Source organism: Crotalus tigris, unplaced genomic scaffold (genome assembly GCF_016545835.1).
Source record: "Crotalus tigris isolate CLP2741 ecotype Arizona unplaced genomic scaffold, ASM1654583v1 scf7180000024310.2302065, whole genome shotgun sequence".
NCBI classification, from domain to species: domain Eukaryota; kingdom Metazoa; phylum Chordata; class Lepidosauria; order Squamata; family Viperidae; genus Crotalus; species Crotalus tigris.
In genome coordinates, this window is record NW_024100482.1 from 1,095,072 (window position 1) to 1,120,075 (window position 25,004).

Sequence of the window (25,004 nt, forward strand, 5' to 3'; positions counted from 1 at the left end):
TGGAAACAGTTCGATTAGGAAATCATCTGAGACTAACATACTCATATTAGGCAGAGAGACATGAAATCTCTAGAGTGGGTGATATTTTGAAAGCTAATTTTCCAAGACAATGGTACTTAAGCAAATAAATGCTTAAGATTTAAACTGATATATAGATTTCCATGAGCAAGTCTAAGAAGTGCCCCATGCCCTTATTCTTCTGCAAGTAAATAATTTCATGACATTGACTTCTTGAAATCTGGTTTCTGGACTTTGGAAATGTAGGCATTTTCTAGGAATTGATTTATCAGTTGCTTACCATAGAATCACAGACATGATAGTGACTGTTCGTATATTTGGGGTTCTCACAAGGTCCAAAATGCTGCAGGACTGCTGAACTTGGGAATTCAAATCTTCCAGCTATATAAAACAATACATGCATATGAGAATCAAACGACACCCAACATACCTGTTGGCTTATAAGCAGATAACTTGCAAACATTGCTTATTTGAAAAATACAGTATGTCAAATAAACTGCTGCAAAATTATAACAAATGGCATAGAATAATTTTCACGTAAGAACTATCTATTTTAGAATCATGGCCCAGTGTCATGTTATAGAATCAACAACCAGCAATTTCATGAAAAGGGACTGAAAGGCTTTGGACACATAGAACAGACTATTTTAATTCATGTTTTTTTCTCCAAGCACAGGAGCCTAACAATAAATAACTCACAGACTCAATATACATGGTTACCTCAGCAAGATCAAATATTACTTCGGGGGCTACAACATGGTTCCTTTCTGCAGCTTTACGAATGATATCTTCTGCTTCTTGAATCCTTCCTTGAGAGAGTAGCCAGCGAGGAGATTCTGGAATGTACCTGCAAGTATTTTATTACAAACGTCAATAGAATAACTAGAAGTACAAACCTTCTTTGATATACTTATCAGCAGATATTTTTCCCACATTATCAATCAAATACTGTTTCAGAAAAAATATTAAGAAAGCTTATAGTCAGCTATGAATGCTTGGGTTAAAAATGTATATACTCTCACATCAGAACTCCATCTTGAGGCTGGTTTTGCTGTGGAGAGGCTGAGGCTGGATCAAGGTGATCTGGAAGGAAACTAGTATTTTTCATCAGGAACTGCAGTTAAGTCCTCTTCGGGTGAGTGTTTTATGTCACACAGAAGAGGATCCTGACAGAGGTCAGTGACCTGCATGGCTCCAACTGGCTGACTGAAGGATTACCTCTCCTATTCAGCTAAAGGGCTCTATGCATCTGGGACCACTTCAGTTTTGACTGCCAGAAAAAACAGTGGTTCACTGGGCATCCAGGATGTTTTCCCACAACTTTTCTGGTCCAAAAATTACTGAAAGGACTGGCTGTCCTTAATGGAGAATAGGGAAGAGGAGGATAGCCAGGATGCCTTTTCTACAGAATTTTCTTTTTTTCCTATAAAACATAAGTTGATGGTTTTGCTGATTTGCTACCTAGGCTTGAAAAATCCAGAGATACGGCAATTTGGAGATTTTCCCTCCTCCAGATAAAGGTATAAGATCACTTGTTTTATAATGTCTGAAAATGTGTTTTTTTCCGGTAACACAACATTACTTGTTCCTAATTTTAAAGGTGATGTGATGGAAGTGATATATTTGTGAGTTTGAAAAAAAAAAAAGAGTGCTCTGAGGAAAGGCTAATATAATAATAGAAACTCTGATCAGGCCTGTAGGAATGCTCCTCCAATACCTTGGCTCTGATTGATGGAGTTAGCTGCATCCAAGCATTTGAGATGGAATGGCTAAATATATTTAAACTTGTTCTAGAAATAAAATAACTATAGACTAACAGATATTTAAAAATTTGGGGCAGGGGGAGCAGGACTCTAGAAATATTTGATAGTTTGGTGTATCTTCTCCAATTTTTAAAAGAGTACAGTGGCACCATCTTGTGGTGTAATATTTTATATACTTTTAACAAATTGTCCACAGTTGTTTAATGGCAGAATCGTTACACAACAGCTTTTTTTTTAAATTAATATTGGTTTTTGGAATTAACTTTAAACTCAGAAGAATGATTTGACTGAAGATCCTGTTGAATAAACTTTACTACAAAGTATCTTCCTATATCACACCACTGCCAAATAATAAACCGAGATATAAAATCATGGAATTGCAAGAGATCTCAAAAGGTCATCCAAATACGTATTCACAAAACATGCTTCTTAATTACATATAACCTACAATGCACTTATAGCATAGTTTAGTTTTTTTAGAGTGTTTGGGAAAATGGATCCATTTGGTTAGTTTCCAATTAATTATATAGGTCAGGGGTGTCAAACTCAATTTCACCGAGGGCCGCATCAGCATTGTGGTTGCCCTTGGGGGGCCAGGTGGATGTGACCAGAGTGGGTGCAGCCTACTGGGTGGGCGTGGCTAGTTCTACATCATTCACGTCAAGGGTGCCTGTGAGGGCGTGGGCAGGAGTGGGACAGATCTGAGGGTCTCTGGCAGAAGGGGGTGGGACCAGGGTAAGTGCCAAGGCATGGTCTACCTGGGCATGTGCCAAGATGGCCACCACAAAATTGTACATTGGCTCCCGGCAGGTCCGGGCCAGGGCCAAGGCAGCGGGGGCCATTCCCTCACTGTTTCCAGGATGGCATTGCAGGCCACATGAAACCACTTCGCGGGCCGCATCCGGCCCCCGGGCCTTGTGTTTGACATGTCTGATATAGGTAGTCCTCAACATACAACCACAATTGGACCTGGAATTTTGGCTGCTAAGTTGTTGTGGTTGTTAATTGAGAGGCCCACATGACTGCTTTGCTCAATGACCACAATTCTCACTCTCTCAGTTGTGGTCATTAAGCAATCACATGAGTGGTTAAGCAAATGGCATGGAAGAACTGCCAGCTGAAAGAGGGTAGGCAGCTCCCCTCCATGAGTGGAAGGGAACATGTGTGGTGGTCCAGAGAAATGAAGCTCAGATCCCAAAGGTCTGAGCTTACTTTCTCCAGCCCACTATAGGCCTTCCCCTCCACGTGATCCACTTTCTACCCTTCAGAAACATCGCATCAGCTAGCTTTCTAGCCAAAAACATTATGAGAGATGGCATTCTTATTGTGATTATTCTGAAAACTAGAACAATCCTTTTTCTATCCTTCAGAACCATTGTGCTTGCTAGCTGTTTGCCTGCACCTCACATCTTGGGAGTTTGGTACACCTGTCAGCAGCCGCACCAAAAGGCAAAAGTAAGTGGACCTGGATCTGGTGAGGCAGGGAGAAGCCCCGGGCCTTATGGATGTGGTGAAGCAAGGCCTCCAGTATCACAGCAGCTTTATGAGTGCTGGCGGGACGGGTGGGTGGCTGAGATGGGAGGGAAGAGACAGGCGGGTAGTGGGAGTTGCAGCATCTCCACAATATTTGAATTTCAAAGTAGATCCCATGATTGATTTATTTTATGCCCCTAATCTGTATATTGTAGAAATATATTAATACAAAGGTTATTATTAGATACAAACATTAAATGCAGAACACTGTTTTATTACTAAAGGATAGTAAAAACAAACTGTATATCAGAAAATATAGTATTTCAGCAGGACTTTTATACTTTTAAAACATGCAGTGAATGAGGACTGAATATCCTGGAGCATGACTATTGCTTATTATTGTAAAAATGTTACTAAACCCTTTCTAATAAGGTGAGCATGAACGAAATCTGGATGAATACTAGACTGTACTAGACCAAATTTGAAAGGAATGCACGTTTCCTAAGTCATTTTCTCTTGCAGGTCTTTTTCTTTCTCTAAAACTTTAGGAGAATGGGTCAGAAATTTAATGCAGTAAAGTTCTTCATTGCATAATTGCACTCATTTGCATTGCATTTAAATCCTAAATATTTATTAACAATATAATCCTAAGAGAACTGTTAACTTATTATTATGTCCTTGGGAATCCAGTCCAATTTAGCCATGGGAGGGGGGAACAGATTACTTATTAGCAATAAATAACAAAATAATAATTTAGTAGTATTTCCTATTAATAAATTAAAATGGATTGTAAAGATTAGTTGGTACTATTCTACCTTAATTATGACAATTAGCATATTTAGCCCTAACGGTATTAGTAGTAGTAGTAGTAGTAGTAGTAGTAGATAAATAAATAAATAAATAAAAAGTTGGAAGGGATCTTGGAGGTCTTCTAGTCCAACCCCTTACTCAGGCAGGAAACTCTATACCATTTCGGACAAATGGCTGTCCAGTCTCTTCTTAAAAACTTCCAGTGTTGGAGCATTCACAGCTTCTGGAGGCAGGTTGTTCCACTGATAAATTGTTCTAACTGCCAGAAAATTTCTCTTTAGTTCTAGGTTGCTTCTCTCTTTGGTTAGTTTCCATCCATTGCTTCTTGTCCTGCCTTCAGGTGCTTTGGACAATAGCTTGACTCCCTCTTCTTTGTGGCAGCCCCTGAGATATTGGAACACTGCTATCATGTCCCCCCTCGTCCTTCTCTTCATTAAACTAGACATACCCAATTCCAGCAACGGTTCCTTATATGTTTTAGCCTCCAGTCCCCTAATCATCTTTGTTGCTCTTCTCTGTACTCTTTCTAGAGTCTCAACATCTTTTTTACATCGTGGTGACCAAAACTGGATTTAGTATTCCAAGTGTGGCCTTACCAAGGTATTAGTTGCTATTAATTTGGGAAGGGCAATGGGGACTTCAAAATAGTAAACACTCACCACCACAATGGAAAATACAACAGCCCTGGAATAGTAAGAGCCATTAGCAGCAATCGCCAGTCTCGAATGAAGTAAGCACCCAGTGGCAGCATCATGTAGCCAAATGCATAAAATATGCAGACACCTAACGTTCCATATATAATGCGGATGGATTTGCCAAGAATTTCTGCACCTGTTCAAACAATTGAGAATGAATTAACATGTTTACTGTAATATACAAAACAATTATTTTATGCACAGTACTATATGAGAAAAAATGATTAAAAATACACTGAACTGTTGCTTCTTCTGTGAGTTTATATACGTCAACCATTCTTATTTGAAGAAATGCAGAATCAAATCTGAACTGGTACTTTGGAGCCAGCCTGGACACTGTTGCTCTTCCTGTCAGCCGATCTTTCAAGTCACAACTTTTTTGTAGTTTGCATTATAGGTTCACAGAAAACTATGTATTTTGTGTCCAGGAGATAGAATGCAGTGATAGCAGTGTATGAGCATACATTACCAGCATGCTGTCACTGTCTTAACTAAATACAGATTCTCCAGAATCTGCACAGCTACTGCATAAGTCCAGGAAAAGGCCCTTTAAGAAATTGCTGACAGATATAGTGATGATACCAGTGCTGGATTTGAAACACATTTTCCCACAGATACATGCACTCACAGACTTATATAGGGACAAATAAAGAGAGGGATAAGACATTGAGAGAAATTAACACATCCCATAGAAAGGATTCACAGACATGGGAAGGGAGGAAGAAAGGAGATCGAGGTGCACACCTACAAACACGTTTGCAGGAAAGAAATGGAGGAGAGGAAATTGAATCACAAAGTTAAAAAGCATTTTCCAATAGGAGAAAAATTCTTCCTCTCCTTCAAGACCATTGAGCAAACTATTCCAAAAAATTAGTAATATTTAAATAAGGAGAAATAATCTTTCACTGCTAATAAACGACTGGAGAGGGGCAAGAAGCTCACCAATTGGCAAGTGTATTGCAATCATCAGGGCCATTAGTGAGGAATAAAATTGTTCTCTCCAGCTGGCGGATACTGAATGTTGTTAATCCCCTTGCAGAAAGGATAGTTGCATAGTCACCCACTTGGGAATCTTGCCTTTAATATAGAGCAGAGCATATAAGAAGGGACAAATCATGAACAAAACATCAGAAGAGTTGAAGGATGTCTCATATGTGGTGCTTATTCTAGTTGTATACAGCAAATGTACAAACTGAATGCAAGTTTGAAACAAGAAGGTTGGCTACCAATTCTACTTTTATCAGATACATTTTTAAATTATGCTCTGTTTAGCAATGTTGGAAATACTGCTGTGGAGAAGACAGAAAGAAATTAAAGATGCCCCTCACTGAGCTAGTGAGTAAGGCTATTGAGAAGGTCTGTTTGCATTAAGACAATCACATACCAAGAACAAACGCTGCCACATAATTAGATATTTGACCCATTCCAACAATAAGAAAGAGAACAGCAAACATTTCCCAGCTTGTTGAGAAGATCTGGAGAAAGCTAAAGGCAGTCTGGATCCCCATGGTTATAAACAGGACATTCTTCCGACCAAATCTGTATGAGACAAAAAACAATAAAAGAAATCAGATGGCTATTAAATAGTTTATGAAAATACTGAACTAGCAAACTAGCATCAGAAAGAGATGCCAACTTTCAAACATATGAACAATGCTATACTTTAAATACATGAAGACAACAGTAGAATCTTCTCATGAAATTTCATTAAAATTTTAAGGGAGGAAAGATGATGATAAAGATTCTCCATGCAAGTTAAATCTAATACATAGACAAAAAACATTGGAAAATAACAGATGGTTAGATTTTAACCCCATAGAGCAGGGGTCTTCAAACTTGGCCCTTTTACGACTTGTGGACTTCAACTCCCAGAATTTCTCAGCCAGGTACGGTGGCTGAGGAATTCGGGGAGTTGAAGTCCACAAGTCATAAAAGGGCCAAGTTTGAAGAGCCCTGCCTTAGAGCAGGGCTTTTCAACTTTTTCACCCATTGTACCATTTTTAGGATATGGCAACATCCGAGAACCACCAGTTGCCTAGCAAGGTATCAAAAACTTGATGACCAAAAAAAAAAAAAAAAAAAGGAAACAAGTGGTAAAGTACAGGTAGTCCTCAACTTACAACAGTTCGCTTAGTGACTGTTCGAAGTTACAATGGCACTGAAAAGAGTGCCCTCCAAGCCACAGCCAAGCAAGACAGCGCCCGGCGGTGCTCTTCCTCCTGTCCAAAGTTTTCATTGTTGTGAGCATTTCTGTTGAGGATTGGCAGTGGGGGTGGGGTGGGGGGTGTTTGGTTTTTATTCCTCCGTCTGCTGGGTGGTTGCAGCAGATTTTGGTCACTTCACATGACCCTGGGACACTGACTGTCATAAATATCAATCGCCAAGCATCTGAATGTAAATCACAAGACCCTGGAGATGCTGCAACATTCCAGCTGATTGGCGCTTCTTCTGGGCTCAGCAGAAGCGTCAGGATCAGTGCCGAACTCCAGCTGGAGCCTGGCGTTGATCCTGGCGCTTCCACTGAGCCCTGACAGTCCCGAAAAAGCACCAATCAGCTGGAAAGCGGCACTGATCCTGGCGCTTCCGCTGAGCCCTGACAGCCCTGTAGCTCCAGCCATCTCTCACGCAGGCTTGTGTGGTGCTGCCACTGGTTCAGCTCATTCCCCTCCCCCGCTATCACTTTTCTAGGATGGTCGTGTACCACCTGCCAGGTGCCAATGTACCACAGGTCATATCCATACCACTGGTTGAAAAGCCCTGCCTTAAGAGTGACCAAGGAGGTGGGAAAAGGCAAAATGGCATTTCTACTGGCAGCCCCTTCACCCTGGAAATAGGTTACACTGTGAAGTCAGGCTATTTTCCCTATTTGATTGTTTGGAAAACAGAAGAAATACTAACAACTATGGAGATTCTCATTCATCCAGGTCATGATTGTCCCAAAGGTGCTTTTTCTAAAAGGCAATTGAGCAACTTCTTGGATGAAAAGCAAAACATTCTCAAAGAAAAAAACCCAAGAAAGCCCAATTGCCTATTGAAAAAGCATCTTTGGAACGAGAAATACAGAAATCCAGAATTGTCATTGTGAATGAGTTGTGCATGAAAATAATAAATACAGAACTTATTATATATATTTTTACCTGTCTGAGAGCTGTCCAGATATAAAGGATCCCAACAGCACACCCACGAACAATAAGGAAACAGTTAGTGGTGCTTTCCAGTCATTGTCACAAACAAGTTTCCACTAGAAAAAAAAGAGGTTTAGCATTTTAACTTGCTTGTAAATTTTTTTAACTTGTAAAAAATGCTTTCCCAATAATCATTCCATAACCAATTACATTATTAAAAAAGGTTTACGGTTATCTATTATCATTTTCACATAAAAACTATCCCCTTAAATTCTTATCTGTCAAAGCCTTATATTACGCCTTCACAAAGTTAATATTCTAAAGAGAGCAATTATACAAATAGTTAAACAAATATTCATCAGAATTTGGGGGGGGGGACAAATAAGTCACATGTTGGTTATTCACACAGGGCCTTGGTTTTTAACCTCTGGTTGCTTTAAAAATGTTTAGTAAGTATACTGACCAAAATACTAAAACAAAACAGCATTGACTGGCCATAAAAACGGCAACAACTACTGCAGGGTGAACTTTTCCTATTCATCTTTACAGACAGCCATTTGTCTATAGTACTTCATTCTATCACCATCTCCTTTTTTCCATTTCTCCCCACTTCAGTCAACCAACACTCTGTAAACAATGAGCAAATTAAAACTATATTTGAGTCTCTCAGGATTGATTGGTTTATTTGCGTTTTCATTTTTATTTTAGACAGCCTCTGGTATATGCATAACTAATTATTTTGACTATGTAAGGGCCAACATTTGGAGAAGCAAGACTGCTATTTGTGTAGATGTCACACACATAAATTATATAGCCTGCTGGTCACTATGAGTAAATAGGAATTTTCCAAGTATAGTACACTTTGAAAATAAACACTAAATGTTAATACTAGGTTTCCTCATTGTTTTCATAACAACATAAGCAGTTAATTGCCAGGCATAACACACAAGCAGTGTTAATTATAGCAGAAATCAGCACTTCATTTTGTCCCAGACTTTTCAAGCAGTTGCTAGTGGTCATTTTAAGTTAGGTTTTCAAATGCCCAGAACAGCAAAGCTCTTTATTTATGTCTAGTTAAAACACATAGTTTTGCACAAGAACAGAAAATGAACCAGATGGCTAATTTTTGTGAACTGCCTTTATTAATATCACCTTTCAATAACATTTACTTGGCAGACACAGATCAGATCAGTGTAGATAAACAAAGGGTCAAGAAAGAAAAAAAAAACATGAAATGCTATATAACCTGAAGCCAAATTTTTACAATACTATATGTCATATATAGTTATTTAATTTTGGCTGTGCACATGGCATGAATATAGCCAATTAATTCATAAACCATGTTAATGGCTTCATATGTTCCAGAAAGCCAACTAACTATAATTTATTCAATAAAACAAAATTAAACAAACTGAAAATTTGCTTGGTACAACATGTGATTTCAATCTATATTCCTAGTGATTATAAACTACAGTAGGAAAACCAGTTTTTAATATCACAAATTATCTATTACCACATGAATAAAATGTAAATACTGAATAATCCAGAATGAAACAAGCAAAACGGGTTAAATTCTACATTGTTACTTCATTCAGTTTCCCTATTTGTAAGAATAGGGGAAAATAATCAATATTTATTTCTCTGACCAGATTTTACAAATATCTTTCAGAACAGCAGAACTCATCACCTTTATCATCCTGGGAACAGAAATCAGCTGACAGGGAACAATATTAAATATCACTGAAGTTATATTTGCACAGCTTCCACCATTACCACGCAAATGCAGAATTATACTATGACAGAGAAATGTTGCTTGGACTGAATACAGTACTGTATAGTATATCAGGCAGAAATTATTGTCATTCTCTAATGCTTTCCAAGATAGGTTACTGAAGTTCACTGACCTATAAGAGGCTGCACACTTCTTACAGTACTATATTTAATATTATTTTTTTAAACACAATGCACAAAATATAGAAAGTTGTAGTAAAAGAAAACTTAGTCAATACTTCTCAAACTTTAGTTACTAACGCCAAGGGTGTTCTGAAAAAGACCTGGATCTTTCCCTGGCATTTAGCAAGGGTGAGTGAAGCCTGCTTGGATAGTCTGTTTTTTTTTTTCCTGTTCCTATCCAATTTCTGTCATCTTTGCTATATTTTACTCTTTTTCTTTCTTTGTTGTAATTGTTTAAAAATGTTTTTACTTGTAAACTGCCCAGACTTGGATGGTACACAAATGTAATAAATAAACAATTCAAAAGGATTAAATTCAGAGATGACACACAGGAATATGCAGAACAGTCAGTCAGCCCATCAATCAAATTTATTGCAGTCTCAGGGCCAATCAGGATTCTTTTTCTCAGTCTAGGAATTCAATAATGACAGAGGAGGAGGAGGACACTGAACAATTGAGGTCCTATTTAACATAGCATCCAATGGCATGACACCAAAATATGATGTAGATTATTCAGCATGTGATATTCACTTTGCCTGGCAAATACTTGGGGATTATATTTATAACCTCCAACCATATTCAAATGAATTAAAATATATCCCGAGAATATCTCGTGACAGAAAAAGTGTGTTTAATTTTGCTTTGCTATAACCTTTTAAAAATACTAATAAGATATTTTTTATTCAAATGCGATATTTGTTTCCCCCCCCCCCCAAACAATAGAGAAAAATACTCTCAAACTATGGACTCACTTGGATTTTGGATACTTTTTGACTTCCTTGCTTTCAACAATGTAACTGATAATGGGCTGAAACATGTTCATCTGAGTGACAGTTAATAATACAATCTTCTAGAACATTGCTTCTGCAATGAAAAGCGCATTTAAAATAAAATTCACCTTTCAGAACCAACAATGAAACATAAATTCGTTAGACTAAAAGTGTGAGGTATGGAAAATGTGTTGCATCCCATTTATTCATGTGTCAAATTTATATATGGTACATATAAAAATGTATGGACCACTAATTCTTTACATCAGAAATGGGCTGTGTACGACCCTCCATTTAATGTATAAGTCCCATCAGCCTTAACTTGAATGCTAATTGGGAAAAGAGAAGACACCAAATGCCCTGACATGGGGGCATAAAAGTGGCATATTTAGAATAAGGTAAAACAATCATCTGTATCCACTTAAAGAAGTCCACAAAGCTCTTGTATGAGAAACCCGATTTTGCTATTCAATTTTTCTTCTGTAACATTGGAGGTATGGCAAGATTAGAAGCTGCCATGTAATAACCTCATCTTAAGTACCTATCAGTTTACCCTTTGCAGTTCTATTGGATAAGATATATATAGTCCCATTATTGCATGTTATTGTCTCTCCATGGCAGCTGATCCAATTTACATTTGGTTCAGCTATAATGCAAGAAAAAATATCCCAAAGTTAGTTTTCAGCTGGAAATAATGATGGTTCTGAGCATGTCTTCCCAGCTTCAGGCCATTGTAATAGATTATATAAGGAGAATGCTGCCTTGACAGCATTGGACTGCATCTTCTGCTCCATAGCTTAGCCTCCGCCTAAGTAACCCAGGCAAAGAAAGCAGACCTGAAAATGGTTAAGACTACCAGCTTTTCTCCTTTTATCCCAAAATCAGCTGTTGAAAAGCAGCTGCAGAGGTTTTCAATTTTTCTCCCTTTCTTACCCTTTCATGTAGAGCTGTGGGATTTTGGTTGTTCAGCTTTTAGAGTATTTTTCACCTGTTTCAGTAATTCTGAATTGGCAGAATGATTGTAAACTGCTTTCAAACACTTTTGGAGCAAACTGAGAAATGAAAACAGCTCTCAAAAGAAACCAGCATGGTTGCATAAAGAAATGAGCCGAGGTGGCGCAGCAGTTAGAGTGCAGTACTGCAGGCCACTTTAGCTGACTGTGTTCAGCAGGTCAGCGGTTCAAATCTCACCGGCTCAAGGTTGACTCAGCCTTCCATCCTTTCGGGGTAGGTAAAATGAGGAGCCAGATTGTTGGGGGCAATGTAAATATATATATACATTGCTTACTGGTGTACACTGCTTAGAGAGTGCTTGCACTTAAAGCGGTATATAAGTCTCATAAATAAATAAATAAACTCTCTGATAAATTGAAAGATAAAAAGGACAAATATAAAAAGTGGAAAAAGGGGCACATAACTAAAGCAGAATATCAGCACATAGTCTGAGCCTGCAAAGATGAAGTGAGGAAAGCTAAGGCTCAAAATGAACTAAGGCTTGCAACCAAAGTCAAAAATAACAAAAAAAGCTTCTTTCAACATGTAAAAAACAAGAAAAAAGTGAAGGAAATGATTGGTCCATTAGTGTGAGAAAGTGGCAAGAAGGTGACAAGCAACAGAGAGAAAGCAAAACTATTTAACTCATTTTTTGCATCTGTCTTTACACAAAGGGAAAAAACAGACCAACCTATCAAAAATAGTGCCATAAAAAACAGAACAGAAACACAAGTGAAGATAGGCAAGAAAATGGTAAGTGAGCACCTATCCAGTCTAGACGAGTTCAAATCGCCAGGACCAGATGGATTACACCCCAAGGTCCTCAAGGAACTGGCAGATGTGATCTCAGAACCACTGAACTATATTTTTCAAAGATCCTGGAGCACTGGGGAACTACCAGAGGACTGGAAAAGAGCTGATGTAGTTCCCATCTTCAAAAAAGGGGAAACAAATGGATCCAGGAAATTACAGAACTATCAACCTGACCTCAATACCTGGGAAGATTCTGGAAAAGATAGTCAAACAACGAATCAGCAAACATCTAGAGGCAAACAAAATCATTACAAAAGCCAACATGGGCTTGTCAAAAACAGATCTTCTTGCATTCTTTGACCAAGTGACAAAATTAGTGGATCAGAGGAATGCTGTGGATATAAATTACTTGGACTTCAGTAAGGCATTTGATAAAGTAGATCACAACCCACTACTTGATAAAATAGAAAAATGCGGGTTAGACAGCATCACCACCAGATGGATCCATAGCTGCCTGACCGGCCATACTCAGCATGTGGTCCTCAATGGAGCCGCATCTACATGGAGGGAAGTGTGTAGTGGGGTGCCCCAGGGCTCTGTTCTGGGCCCAGTGCTCTTCAACATCTTCATCAACGATTTGGACAAGGGGATAGATGGGGAACTCATCAAATCTGCAGACAACACCAAGCTGGCAGGAACGGTGAAAAAAGTAAGGTCCTACATTTAGGCAAGAAAAACCAAATGTACAGGTATAGTATAGGGGGTACCTTGCTCAATAGTAGTAACTGTGAGAGGGATCTTGGAGTCCTAGTGGACAATCACTTAAATATGAGCCATCAGTGTGCTGCAGCTGCCAAAAAAGCCAACAGTGCTAGGCTGCATCAACAGAGGGGTAGAATCAAGATCACGTGAAGTATTATACCACTTTACAGTGCCTTGGTAAGGCCACACTTGGAATACTGCATCCAGTTTTGGTCACCACGATGTAAAAAAGATGTTGAGACTCTAGAAAGAGTACAGAGAAGAGCAACAAAGATGATCAGGGGACTGGAATGGTTGCTGGAATGGTTGCTGGAATTTGGTATGTTTAATGAAGAGAAGGACAAGGGGGGACATGATAGTTTAATGAAGAGAAGGACAAAGGGGGACATGATAGCAGTGTTCCAATATCTCAGGGGCTGCCACAAAGAAGAGGGAGTCAAGCTATTCTCCAAAGCACCTGAAGGCAGGACAAAAGCAACAGGTGGAAACTATTCAAGGAGAGAAGCAACCTAGAACTAAGGAGAAATTTCCTGAGTTAGAACAATTAACCAGTGGAACAACCTGCCTCCAGAAGCGGTGAATGCTCCAACACTGGAAGTTTTTACGAAGAGACTGGACAGCCATTTGTCCGAAATGGTATAGGGTTTCCTGCCTGAGCAGGGGGTTGGACTAGATGACCTCCAAGGTCCCTTCCAACATTATTATTATTGTTATTATTAACAACTGGAGGTGCCTACTAAGATTTTAGTATTCAACATTTTATACTGAAGGGAATTCATTGAGAGCAAATGTCATTAATTTTCTTGTTTATCAAACAGTTTCAAAGAATCTCATAAAATTCTCGAATGAATAACAGATGCAAATGTGTTTGCCTGCTCTAGGTTAATAACTATCAGGCTCTTGTGGAAAATGCAGATTGTACACATGCTGGTCTATGATCGAATAAAGAATTGTATGCATGTGTTGTGTGTGCAGAAGCCAATGATTTTGGTATTACGTATGATTGAACTTAATTGGCCACTTTTACAAGTATGGCCATAGGAAACCTAAAATATGGACATACTACCTGTCTTATTGGGTCAGAATTTGTATCTCCTGTGTTGTATTTGATGTTCAAGTTGACATTTTTATTTTAACAAACCAGTATTATCTAATATGGGTACATCTTGTATACGTTTGAAGTTATCAGGAACTTTACAGAACAATTATTTGATCAAAATCAAAGACATAATAATCACGCAAACTGAAAGATTAATAGTTCCATCAGAGGATTAAATGACATTCAATTTAAAACAAATTATAGTCTTTTTAGTTTCTAACAAATCTTCAGAATGTTTCAGTTAAATAACTATTAGTTGTAATTTTAACTACAGAATGGCAAACTTTCCATGGAGGTAATAATCAATATTTACCCTGTACTGGAAAGTTGTAGGAATGACTATGTGTATCAGTGCTCTAATCTGCAGGGGCACTGATGTTTGATGATCTTGCAGTCCTGGTATAAAAAAGTACACTCCTGAGTTAAGCACTGTCTCAGTTCTGTGGATCTCTTATAAAGATAAATTAATATAAACAGCAAACAAAGATTTCAAATCTGTTCAAATGGATGCCAGAAAGAGGTGCAGTTGCTTTTCAATAAAAAATAGTTAATTTTTAAAACTAAATTTTCACTATACCTGCTATCTGGAATGTTCTGAGCAAATTAAAAAATAATTTAAAGATAAGAAGAGACAAAAATAAATAAACAAAGCAAACAAAAATCCTGTTGAATATGCTAATAAGTAAGACAGGTCAAAGAAATGAAGTAAACATAAAAGTCTTAATCCTGATATAATCCATGTATTTCAAAAGCAATTTATAAAAATACACTGTAAGTCTCCTTGATTAAACAAGACCATCTATTAAGATCTAGGAAATTAACTTTCTCTGTTGCAGTGCCTACTCTCTGGAATGATATCTACCTACAGAGATCTGTATAACTCCTATGCTGATTACATTCCATATATATGCAGGTCTTGGCGTATTCGGGTCTTTTCCCGTGTAACATTGAGAATATCTGGCAAGATACTCTCAATCTTACATGGGAAAAGACCCGAATACGCCAAGACCTGCATACCTGTACCTGTGAAAATCTACGAAAATGTAGATTTTCTACGTTTTCTAGATTTTCTTCCTAGAAGTACAAAGCTGAAAACACCAGCCTGAAGATGACGAATGAGACGTCGTCGGAACGTCGCCAAGACACTTCCAATTTTACGTGGGAGAAAACCCAAATAACAAAGACCTACATATATATAGGTCTTTGTTATTCGGGTTTTCTCCCACGTAAAATTGGAAGTGTCTTGGCGATGTTTTGATGAAGTCCCATTCGTCATCTTCAGGCTAGAAGCACAAAGTCGAAAACACCAGCCTGAAGATGACGAATGGGACTTCGTCGAAACATCGCCAAGACACTTCCAATTTTACGTGGGAGAAAACCCGAATAACCAAAGACCTACATTATATACATACATACATACATACATACATACATAAAGAAAATTCAGAACAAAGTTAAAATACAAAATTAAATAAAGGTCTAAACCACAAAGCAATCAGAATACTGAAAAAGATGCATAAAAAACAACAACACATTATACACATATTATCCTCTCTGGCTGAATACTGATTAATATATTACTCCATTTGTTCCCACCCCTTCTGAAACAGGCCCTCCCAGAATTTTTAAATTAAATAAATCTATTAACAATTTGTTGATCTGTCTTCTGTATTAGTTATATTAGTGTCAAAGTAGTTAACAGGAAAACAATAATAGTAAAACAGAATAAAATTAAAGTTTGAAAACTGCCAACAAATTGTTTTTGTAATCCACTTGTAGAAAATTTACCTCAGCATCTTAACTATCCCGGATCATCCCAAAAGTTATAAATAGATCGTCTTTTGTCAAAAATCCATGTTTGTTTCTTAATATAATTGTCAACTCTACAACGAACCTGGCTGCAGCCATCTTGCTCGTTCTAGGTTGCCACCTGAATGGAACGGGGTGCGGAGTATCTTTGCTAGTCTAAACAATTCTGTGTCCCATGGGAACCAAGGTCATTCTATCAGTTATGTTAGACAGTTGGGCATATTGTTAGAAAATCCACCAAACTATTCTATTGGGGAACATAGATTATTTCATAGCACTGAGGTGGGAAGTTTGACTATGTAATAGTGTAACTCTTTGGAGGGAATTTCAAACTTGGTTTCACTTTTGACCATGCCGATATTTTACATCTAATAAACATGTTCTTTGAGGAAGCTTCTAGCCTCAGAGTTGTGATTTATTTGGTTCTATCTATCGGAACCATAACATTCATCTATTGTCATTTGTTGTTTAATTAAATGCAGTAAATTCAATCTCCAAAATAAGTCTATTGTCAAATCAGAGTGCAGGCAGAAATAATTACCAGTTAACTGTAATAAATCCATCCAGTCTCCCTCAGTCTCCATAGAGGAAAGGAATTCCTTTGTAGAGGAAAGAAATTTGTCTCCCTCCTTCCTAGTTGCGGCTGTAATGTTGGAGAAGTATACAGACTTAAATTTCAGAACAACAAATGAAATCCACTTCGCTGGTTCTTCAGACATGAGACTATCTGTTTGATCTGGAACTGGATGAAAGATTTTGTGTATCTTTATCCAAAGGTAAAGCTTCAGATTCTACCATTCTTTGAATAAATATTAAAGTTTGGTCAAGTTTTTGTAGAAGAAATTCAGCTAAAAGCTGCATGTGTCCATTCATGTCATCAAAGTTGTTTTTAATTTCATTGTGATTTAGAGCCATTGTTGCTTGGATTAGTTGCAACATAGTGATAGTATTTGTTTTTTCTTGACAAGTTCTTTTTGCAAGCTCTTAAGATTCCATGATAGCTAGAATTAAAAAAAAAATCTTTCTCTGAAAATAGCTTTAAAGTCACAGTCAATAGATGTTTATCATCCAGGAAAGTCAGTTATGTTTTTTCAATTATAATTTTTGCTTATTGTGGCTGGCCCAGAACGTTTTGTTTACGGTAGCTCTTTTTAAAGATCAAAGAAGTACTTATAACAAAACAGCTAAAGTTATATATTTTCTTCCACCACTAAATGTCAGCAACAGTATGTATGTTTTTGTCCCCCTTTCTGTGGGAGAGTGGGGCAAAGCTCCCGCTCCTTTTCACTTTTGGAGGCTTTTTTGCTTCTTGGGGTATCTTTTCCAAAAGTTCAGGACATAAAGTAGGAGAGAGAAGATCAAATTTCTCACCCAATTTCAGCATGCTGTTCTCTGATGTTCTGGTGAGTACTTGTGGACTTCGGCTACAAGTAGCTTGGGCTAGTTACTGAGACAGGGGCAGCCTTTCTCCTGTCGGGTTAGAGGGAATTTCCTGATCGAACGGGACTGCCGTCATTCCTGAATCGCTGAGCGTCCCTCTTTCTTTGCTGCTTCTTTCGGGCAGCTTTAGACCTATTTAGGGTCCCCTGGCAGGGCAAAATCAGCCGCGGGAAGCAGACTTCGCAATCCCGTGACCGTGCGCTACTGGGTAAAACTGGAAGTCTCCCGTCCAATGACTTTTTAATTGCTTCCAGAGGGAATTGGACTCTTCAAGACCCCCCTTCTTCACTGGGTCCATGATCATCCAAAAGTCATCTTGAGTCACTCCTAAGCACTCCCATTCAAAACCAGGGAGCAATACTGTCAAAGAACCAGCTTTAGCCATGAAATCAGCAGATCGTTGGTAAGAAAGAAAAGAAACTCTTACCATGCAGCAGTGATCTTGAATGGACTCCCATGTCTGATGACAATCCTAATGTCTTTAAAATTTGATGTCCTCTCAAGGCTGTAGAGTGCTGGAGGAGCTCTGGTTAGTTGTTTGCTACAGTAAGTAGTGTGGTGGGTTTCCGATGCAGAGATTCTTCTTTTTATTTATTTCTTTTAAATACTAGTTGTAATAGCAGGGCATGGGAAGTGTTGAAAGATATAAATGTGAACTAGGTATGCTTCACTGGAATATTTCATAAACACAAAATGAAAATCACCCTCAAAACCTCACATGACAGGATGTTGGATATCTGAGAAATATTAGGTTCCCTGGGCAATTATATATACAAAAATGCATTCTACAAAGTATTCCTCCAGATATGCCTCCAGCATCTGTTATGACCCAGGCTCTAGAGAGTTCTTTATTTCTCTTAACCAACGGCCCTCCAACAACCGGTAAGGCTCCACCCTCATGCTATCCTGAAGGCAGCCACCCTCAGTCCCCCAAACAACAGCCCCTATAGTACAAAGAAAGCCCCCAGAGTAAGAGCACGTTCACAGGGCAAGGTCCAGGGTTCCAAGTCCAATCCACCAGTTAGGGTCCAGGCACAAGACAAGGCCAGTCCTCAGGAAAAGAAACAGGTCCCAGAAAAGAAGCAATTCCAAAGCCCCAGTGAAGCAAAGGCCAAATGTAGGCCAGCAGAGAAGGGCAAGGTCCAAAACAAAATGTGAAGAGCATCTTCCAAGCGAGACCAGACAAATAGCAACAGACAAACAACAACAGACACGAGTAAAAGCCGGGGGAGTGTAAGCCAAAGCAACAGTTGTTCCTGGCAAAGAGTAACTCACCATGGCTTTCCCTTAAGTTATTCCCCTCCAGGAGTTCCTTGTGATGAGGGATGGGGTGACCTCCTCCCAAGTAGCCTTGCAGCCCTTGTCTGGGCTTGCCCACACTCCATTCTCCTTACCCTTGGATTAGTGGAGTAGGCAGCTATTCTTTATCAGAGGAGATTGGCTTCCTATCAGCACCACTGCTTGTCAGCAGATCCTCCTCTGGGTCTGTGCAGGCAGGCAACTCTCCGTCTGGTCAACTACAGTAGCTCCCCTAATGCCTAAGGGGCCAGGAACAGCATCGTCCTCAGCCCCTGGCGTGCCTTCTCTGTCAGATGGTCCTGCTCCAACTCTTCTTCCTCCTCTTCCGAACCGGCCTCTGAAAGGGCTATGATAGCATCCCTCTTTACTGGTCTATTGGCTGGGGTTACTAAGAACTGGGGTTTAACAGCATCTAGAGGACATTACATTGTACATGTATGAAAACCATTTTAAGTTTTAAAGAGAAGTCTCAACATTTTGAAATGAGCCTAGAAATGGACTAGGACCCAATGCAACTGATAAAGCACTGGCTTATATGATCATTTTGACCAGTCTCAGTAAACTTGCAGCTTTATTTTCGATTAAAAGGAAATTTCTGGGTCTTTTCCTGCCTCATAGATCAAATCTCCATTAGTGATTAGTGATTTATTGTAGCTTGATATCACTTTACGTGATATAAAATGTGTCTGAATATTGTTACAATATGGTTGTATGAATCTAGAAAATGCACTGTAATATGCTATTAGTGAGGAAACGGCCCATATATTTTAATAATCCAGCTAAAGGCAGTGTCTCCACAGGGTAAGAGCAAGTAAGATGAGCTACAGAAATCACAGGTTAATTGGAATTAACAGAAACATTCGGGACAGCCTATGATTGTGTATTGGAACAGAAAGATGAAAAACAAAGACTTTTATAATTAATTTCAAAATCTTATTTCAAATCCATCTAGCTCCTAATCCGTTTATAACTTTTCAGATCAATTTTCTAATCACACTTTTGCTGTGTGTTCCAAAAGAAGATTTTTTTAAAGTTCTTAAACTTGCATAAAACTTGCTTTCATCAAGAATTGAAGGAGACTCATCCTATGTGATCGATCTTACCTTTCCAAAGTATGGAGATGGATGGATGGATGGATGGAGAGAGAGAGAGAGAGAGAGAGGGAGGGAGGGAAGGAGGGAGATCCAATTAACAAGAAATTTCTAGAAGTGAGTAAGAACAGAAGTATGTGAACTTGGTGTCATTCTGAAGGCTCTGATTTGTCTTCTTCCAGGGAGCCATTGTATGGAGCAGTTGTAAGCAATTCCAAAACCCAGGTATTGTGGCTTATTCAATGCACTATGATTAAGAAATAGTTTAGAACAGTGTGCGAACCTAATACTCTGTTACATAACACCTCATCCCAAAAAAGGAAGCATTTCCAAATATGCACTAGAATATAGCATGGGAATTTAAGAAGTGGAATGCAACTTACACCAAGCTTAAGCACTTTTGCCCTAGATGTCATGAAAGGCTAATTCTTAGACAGAGATTACCCTCTGATAAAATGACTAGAGAAACTAAAATATACAATTCAGCTGGAAACATATTGGCAAGCATGAGTCAACAGATTAGGAGTTAAACAAACGTAAAACTAGAAGTGAAAAAGTGGGTGAAAGGTTACATGTACATCTTACACAACTTCTTCAGGAAAAACACAGGTTATATTTTAAAAGCGGTTAGAGTCAATAAAACTTTGCTAATGAAATACCAATTATAACAGGTTTTTAGAGAGTCAGACAGGAGACAAATAAGCTTCTGCCAAACTTGTGACTGATGAGGACACTCTTGTCTCTGAAGCTATTATTTTTCAGTCTTTTAATCTAAATCACTGAGGATTAATTATTAGGCACTATTGTTTTGCTATATTTTACCATTCGCTTTTTGTCTGAAGTCAGGTCCACATAAAGAGATTTTAGAAAATTGAACTAGTTTTATTACTTAAAAGCAAAAATACTGAAGAAGCACGGGGCTACACGTAGAAACATTAATGGGTTATTAAAAATGCACATTTCAATATTATAAACCATATTGCATTATACACACACATACACATGCACACATCTATATATGTATATTTAATTATCCAAATCCCACCAACTAGTTATTGAAATTTTGAGTCATTCAAATTTGAGCCCATCATTTATATACTAATAAAACTTTTGTATTCATTTGATTGTTTGCCAACCTTCAATTGGGTGAAATGGTGCAGCGTAGGACATCAATTTTTTTAATCAATGTGACTTAAATAGTCTAACACAGACCAACATTTGTCCAAAATTTGGGATCAATGACTCCTGTGGGATTGAAATTTGGCAAAGATGTACTGCTACAGTGCTGCCACAGCTACAGTCATGTGATCTTCATTTCCAATGCTCTGGTCAGCTTCCTACAAGAAAAGTCAAAGAGAAAGCTGGCAGGAAGTCAGAAGTTCCTCCGCTTCTACTGCTTTTTTGCCCACCCATGGTCGTTCTGTTTAAGTAAGGAAGTGTCTCTGAAATAATGAGTCACGGGTTGTCTAGTATTCAGTAAAGCTGAGATACCCAACATGTGATCTATAAAAATAAATATTATAAATATTTAAAAATAAATAGGGTGACACACCTTGTATGTCTAATGCAAAACCTAGTGGGACTGTGGAGCATTTTGGAACTAATTCAGAAAAAAACTCGGTATACAAACATAGCACTTGTTTGCAATTCTTTAAAGAGCTGAATTCTTTCAATTTGCAGCTGCCACATGATTCTGGCCAAAGATACAGCTCTTTAAAGAGCAGCAAACAGGCCTTACATTTATCTCCCATCTGCTACAAAGCTTCTGACTGCCCTAATACATAGTATTTATTAGATTTTTATCCCATCCTTATCACTTTATAAGTAATTTAAGGCAGTGAACATACCTAATACTCTTTCCTCATTCTATTTTCCCCGCAACAACCCTGTGAGGTGGATTAGGCTGACTGGACCAAAGTCACACAGTTGGCTTTCATGTTTTGGGCAGTACTAGAACTCACAGCCTTCTAGTTTCTGGGCCAGCATCTTAATCACTATACCAAACTGGCTCTATAATTTAGGAGCTTATATAGACTAAAAGCATAATCTTTTACTTATTTTCTCAAATGCCCTCACTGTACTGAAGTTGACCTAACTATTTGATAACCATAAATAGGATTACAGCCTAAGAGGATTATTTTCATAAAGGAAGGTACAATATTTAAGTCTCAAATTTAAACCTACATTGAGGGAGGAGTTCTAGCAATTCTAAGAAGTATTCCATCTGCGCAACTTCTTGGAGAAATTTATGCAACAAGGCTTGTTTGAACATTATCTGAAATTCTAAACAGAAAAAAGGCTTCAAAAATGTGGGTTGGATATTGAATGTAACAGTTAATAGTGTGAGTCTCTATATGTGAAAAAGTTGGGGGACTTTAGTTTTTGAATTGGAATTTGTCGAAAATATGTTTACAGAAAGATACAAACATTATAATTAAATGGCTACTATTATCAAGTTAATTTTAAAAATACTGTACTTCAATAAGAATAGTTATTGCATTTCATCTCTCTGAAGTAATCTCTTCTGAGCAGTCATCCCATGCAGTGAATTCATTTACGTAAGTCCCAAACTTGTGTACTGTGTATTACATTCTAATTCTTAGTAAGCCAATGAAAATATAACAATTGAAAATATAATTGAACATACTAGAAAAAAACAAGCAAAATGCTACAAAAATAAAAAATGGTCTGCATCTTAGGCAGTCATCTTAGGGATCTAAGAAGCTGATTCCAGAATTTGAGGTTACCACTGAGAAGATATTCTAGGCTCTCACTCCTGATGTAAGGGAATCATGAGCATCTCCACAAGTACTGCAGGGACAGGACAGGATAGGCTGATTCTGCTTGGAGATGTTGGTGAGGTTTTTTTATTTATTTGAACGTATTAGCTGCCAAACTCCAATGGACTCTGGGCAGTATATAAAACTGAAAAATCCATAAAGACAGGTACAACATCAAACTAATGAACAGCTCAGGCTAAAACAATCTTACAAACAAATCAAACAAACAGGTTACTCTGAATTGCGAGGCAAATTCTACAACCTAACTTCCAGAGTTAGATTCCAACAGGAATGTGAGACCTTCTGGTGCACATATTTGCCTGAAGCAGATTATTTTATTAGTCAATGAATAAAATTAATGATGGAAACAAAAGCTTATCTTCTCCCATACCTCACTATATTTATCTGGATCTTAAGATCATATTTAAAGAAATTTATTAATCTCTTATTGAATGATATGGGTGGCTGCCTAAGAAGTGGTCTTTCTCACAATCCTGGTCTGTTCAGGTGAAACTTTTTTTAAAGAAAGAAAAATATAAAGTTTTTAAAAATATGATTTAATGCTTTTTAGATCTTGGTAACTACTATTGCTGGTCTTCAATTCAGACATTTTAGATCTTGGATGACTAGACTCTCTGAAGGCCACCCAGGGAACGTACTGTTAAAATACAGTACAAAAATACTATAAATGGAACTGCTTCATTATCAGAGAAAATCTATTTCAGGAGGATTTTGAAAAAAAACATTTGGGGGATTATTCAAGAATATATGCATGGGGCAAAGAACTGTATTTTCATTAAGTCACATATTTATTATTTTCTTTAAAATTAGTACAGTACTATGAGTACTCTACTAATAACTGGAAGATTACTGAAATCTAATATTGTCTAGTAGCTTTCATCTCCAAACACCCCTGCCCGGTTGGTTTTGATCTCTTGGGAGGCCGTCACGCTGCCGGCCGCCTTCCTCCCCCCTGCCCCCGCCTCAAAAGTCAGCACGCACCTGCCTACCTCGGAGACAATGGTGTTGTCGTAATACTCTCGGCTGAACTCCCAGCCGTCCAGGCACTCCTCCTGCTCCACCTGGCTGAGATTGACATCGCGGCCGGGCACCAAGTTGCCGGCGGAGAAGTTGAGCAGGGCCTCGAGGCGGTAGCGGCTGCACTGGCTCCGCACCTGCCGGCCGCCGCGCTTCTCCAGGGGGATGCTGGCGTTGAGCCACTCCGCGCTCAGGCTGGCGTTAGCGGGCACCCGGCACCAGTGCTCGGGAGTAGCGGCCAAGAAGACAGCGGACAGCCCCGTGTAGCCGTTGGGGATGATGCTGGCGCTGAGCAGGAAGAAGATGAGGCGCTGGAAGGGGCCCCATTCGCCCAGAAAGGCGGTGGCCTCGTCGTAGTTGAACATAACTGGCGACAGGCAGGCAGGGCGAATGCAGAACAGGCCCGGCTGCAGCTCTCGTTAGCACATGCAGCAGTTCCTGTTGGCCCGGGCGAAGGAAGGACGAAAAACTCAGCCGGTCGCCGGCAGTAAGTAGACAGAAGCAGGGGCCGCTTTTGGAGGCTGCCTGTGGGTGTGGTTTATGTACAAAGGGCTGGACCGCCGCGCTCGGCTAGCCGACGAAACCCGGCCGCGTCTTTTGCAAGTTCCCGCGCGGAAGAAAAAGAAAATCACCGCCCGCCCGCCTCTTTTTTTTTTTTTAAAGGCTGAAGGGATTTGAGTTTATTATTAAAGCCCGCCCGGGAGAATGAACGAGCACGCGGAGAACTTTGCTTTAAAAGTAAAAAATGTGCCATTGCTGTACCGGTCGGTAAATAGGGGAGGTGATTGGTTCAGGTTCTCTCCGAGATGGAAAGCAAACTTTTTAAACCGTTTTAGCGTGCCTGCGTTTACTCCGAACAGGCGATTGTGTAAACTGTAAACGGCTACAGACGCTAGCAGCGCAAGGGGGTGTGACAGCCGGCGTGGCTTGAAATGTATTGCTTTAATAAACCACATTGTTTATTTAGGGCATAGGCAACCATATTTGCCTAACATGTACAAAAGTAGTAAAATATCTAATAAATCTGGTGAACAAACTTTGCCTCGTCTGCCCTTCTGACTGTGTACTGTTTGTCCCTGGATTTCTAAGAACAGTACAGAAGTTAGTTATCCAGTTTCCTTACTTGCCCAGTCCATTTTATTTCTTTTATTTAGGCTAATGAAATGCTCATACCAATTTCTGTAGACTTAACGCTAAGCCATGATGTTTGTTTTGTTTGTTGTTTCTGGCATCTCATAAAATCTAAATTGATAAATAATGGCTTTGCACTATGACCACTGTGTTATGTTCACTAAATCATAGTTAAAATATATTATCAGTTATCATATGGAAT

General features: G+C 38.8%; 1 protein-coding gene across 2 annotated transcripts in view; it reads right to left on the reverse strand.

Annotated features, from left to right (window-relative positions):
- SLC22A5 (solute carrier family 22 member 5) overlaps window positions 1-24,710 on the reverse strand; it is a 38,013-nt gene extending 13,303 nt beyond the window's left edge. Inside the window, exons 1-6 of one of the 2 annotated variants that reach the window (XM_039324905.1) lie at window positions 23,644-24,710; window positions 7,897-8,000; window positions 6,144-6,298; window positions 4,724-4,895; window positions 739-865; window positions 299-399 (exon numbers count right to left, since the gene is read on the reverse strand). In XM_039324905.1, the coding sequence (XP_039180839.1) occupies window positions 299-399; window positions 739-865; window positions 4,724-4,895; window positions 6,144-6,298; window positions 7,897-8,000; window positions 23,644-24,036 (1,052 nt within the window). In that variant the 5' untranslated portion in view covers window positions 24,037-24,710. The remainder of the gene's footprint in view (window positions 1-298; window positions 400-738; window positions 866-4,723; window positions 4,896-6,143; window positions 6,299-7,896; window positions 8,001-23,643) is intronic. The other variant, XM_039324904.1, reaches the window with a different exon arrangement.
- Between the last annotated feature and the right edge of the window lie 294 nt (window positions 24,711-25,004).